Here is a 3,321-nt window from a genome sequence, read left to right as displayed (position 1 = left end):
CACTCATCACAATTATAGGGCTTTTCTCCAGAGTGGACTTTCAGATGATTATGAAGATTTGACTTACAACTGAATCCTTTCCCACACTCATCACAATTATAGGGCTTTTCTCCAGAGTGGACTTTCATATGTTCATGAAGGTTTGACTTACAACTGAATATTTTCCCACACTCATCACAAACAAAGGGCTTTTCTCCAGAGTGAACTTTCATATGTTCATGAAGGTTTGACTTACGACTGAATCCTTTCCCACACTCATCACAATTATAGGGCTTTTCTCCAGAGTGGACACTCATATGTACGTAAAGGTTTGACTTACGACTGAATCTTTTCCTACACTCATCACAATTATAGGGCTTTTCTCCAGAGTGGACACTCATATGTTCATGAAGGTTTGACTTACGACTGAATCCTTTCCCACACTTATCACAATTATAGGGCTTTTCTCCAGAGTGGACTTTCAGATGTTTATGAAGATTGGACTTACAACTGAATCCTCTCCCACACTCATCACAAATAAAAGGCTTTTCTCCAGAGTGGACACTCATATGTACGTGAAGGTTTGACTTACGACTGAATCCTTTCCTACACTCATCACAATTATAGGGCTTTTCTCCAGAGTGGACAGTCATATGTTCATGAAGGTTTGACTTATGCCTGAATCCTTTCCCACACTGATCACAATTATAGCATTTTTCTTTTATGTGCATTCTCTCATGAGCATGAAATGAAGCCTTTTGACTGAAACTCATCCCACATTTATTACATTCAAAGGGCTTTTCTTCAGTGAGGACTTTCTGATAATCATGAAGCTTTGCTTTATGGATGGATCCTTGTTCACATTCTTCACATATGTAAGGCTTCTCTCCAGTGTGAACTCTTTTATGAGTATCAGATATTAACTTCCATTTGAATCCTTTACCACACTCTGCACATATAAATGGCATCTCTTCTCTGTGGGTTCTCTGATGGATATTAAGATTTGATTCCTGAATGAATCCTTTACCACAATCAGCACATACATAGGGCTTCTGTCCCTTATGTTCATTTTGATGAACATTCAACTCTGAATTATAATTTAATATATTTCCACAGTAATTAGATATACATTTTGTCTGTCTTCTGTGGTATTTGATATTCATAGAGTTGTAATTTCTGGGAAACATGTTTCCTGTAGGGGGATCATTTATGCAATTTTGAACATGAAGATTTTGACTGGTACATGTGTCCATGCAATGTCCAAGGGAAGAATTGCTTATCTCAATTTCCATGGCTTTCTGATTAATAGGAGCAATTTGTTGGACAAAATAAGACCAATGCTGACACAATCACTCTTTTGTTGCTTTCAAAGCTTTTCTGTATTTTTATCTTTGTACCAGTGAACTATAGACTAGGAAATGGTCTTTATTTTTCTGTGGTTTTTGATCATCACTCTTTTTCTAAATGCTACAAATGAGGGCAAACTTTTTATATCCTTGTTTTTTTAGTGTACTTTGAATTGTTCCTAAAATATTATGATATCTTACAGATTCTCACTTTTCTAAATATACTTTCATCTGTCAGTTTTAAAATATGGAATGGTGGTATACTCCGTCTTCATTTTTGTGGCCTTTATATCTTTGTTGATAGTTTGGCCTATTTCCTGAAATTAAAACCCCAAAAAGTATTTATTTCAGAACTTTCCAAGAAACTTTTTCTTTGATCTGTGACATGAATATATGTATAAAAAAATAACAAACACTTACTGAACCAATTGAATTCAGTAAGAAGTCATGAATGTGTGGTATGGAGAGTACTGTTCCCTCTACTCAAGAGGATATCTAAAGACACATAAAGATCATTTTCTGTATCCATAAACTTCATTGAAATAGGGGCAAAAAGAGAAGTATTAGAATATGGCAGATGATAATTCAAAAGGCTTTAAGAAGAAAAAGAAATCGAACAAGCCATTAATGAACTTACCAAGAAAAAATCTCCATCGCCAGATGGAATCACAAGTGAATTCTACTTTGTGAAGAAAAAATGGATCCAACCCTACCTCCACAGCACCCACAATGTCCTGCCATTCTCTGATTTCAGCTGGAGTATCTGTGTACAAAGCTGCTACAGAGGGAAGAGCCAGGTTAGGGGGCATATAAGTCCAGAGTAGAAGCACAAGGCTCTCCCTCTACATCTGAACTAACTCACCGCCTGAACTGTTGCAAAGGGATTTAGGCCAACTTAATGGAAATGTCATACTTCAAGGAACACTTCTTTAAGGGAAATCTACCCCCATCTCCTCTTTCTCACCTTTTACCATCTCCCTTTTATTAATAATCCATTAAAAACTCTTGTCATGATTCCACATTTTTATATTATACTACCAAACATTTAAATAACATTTAATCACAATAATATATAAAATACAAGGAAAAACAGCCTGAGAAAGAATTATGTAAAATTCCTTTCATGGCACAAATATGGTGTTAATAACTAAATAGGAAGAGCAAATATAGAGTAGGGAAAAAAACTACAGAGCAATTTTCCCTAATGAATATTGTTGCAAAAACTTTAAATAAAAACTAGAAAGGATATTACAGCATTATATGACAAGAATTATTCATTAAAACTAGATGTGACTTATAACAGCAAAATAAGATTTTTTCAATATTGGAAAACCATTAATATAATTGACCATTTCACTAACAAAGCCATCAGAGAAACATATGATTATCTCAATAGATGAAGAAAAAGCTTTTGACCAAACTCAATACCCATCCCTATTGAAAACACTGTAAAGCACAGGAATAATTGGAGCTTTCCTTAAGATAGCAAATATTATCTATCTAAAATTATCAGTAAGCAACATCTGTAATACAATCAAGTTAAAGCCTTCCAATAAGATCAGGGGTGAAACAAGGATTCCCATTATCAACACTACTACTCAATATTGTACTTGAAATACTAGCTATAATAAAAAGAAAAAAAAAAGAAATTAAAGGAATTTGAATAGACAATAAAGAAAAAGTATCACTTTTTAAAGATGATAGGATATTTTACTTTCACATTCAACTAAAATATTAATTGAAATAATTGACAACTTTAGAAAAGCTGCCTGATATAAAATATATCCACAAAGTTTGTCAGCATTTCTATATATTACCATAAAATCCTAAGAACAAGGGATTGAAAAAAAATGAAATTCTATTTGAATTAATAGCATATAATATAAAATACTTGGGAGTCTACCTATGCAGACATTACTTTGTGAACTCAATTACAAAACAATTTTCAGAAAAAGTTCAAACTAAACATTTAGAAAACATTATTTACTTGTGAATA

General features: G+C 33.3%; 1 protein-coding gene across 1 annotated transcript; it reads right to left on the bottom strand.

Moving 5' to 3' along the window:
* Positions 1 to 67: 67 nt before the first annotated feature.
* Positions 68 to 947, bottom strand: LOC123256385 (zinc finger protein 239-like; the record flags this gene model as incomplete). Its single annotated transcript, XM_044685013.1, has 1 exon — positions 68 to 947. A coding segment is annotated over exon 1 (880 nt), but the record flags the coding sequence as incomplete, so codon positions are not given.
* Between the last annotated feature and the right edge of the window lie 2,374 nt (positions 948 to 3,321).

Source organism: Gracilinanus agilis, unplaced genomic scaffold (genome assembly GCF_016433145.1).
Source record: "Gracilinanus agilis isolate LMUSP501 unplaced genomic scaffold, AgileGrace unplaced_scaffold58324, whole genome shotgun sequence".
NCBI lineage: Eukaryota > Metazoa > Chordata > Mammalia > Didelphimorphia > Didelphidae > Gracilinanus > Gracilinanus agilis.
The sequence above is the reverse complement of the archived record's forward strand: the minus strand, read 5'-3'. Positions and strand labels throughout refer to the sequence as shown.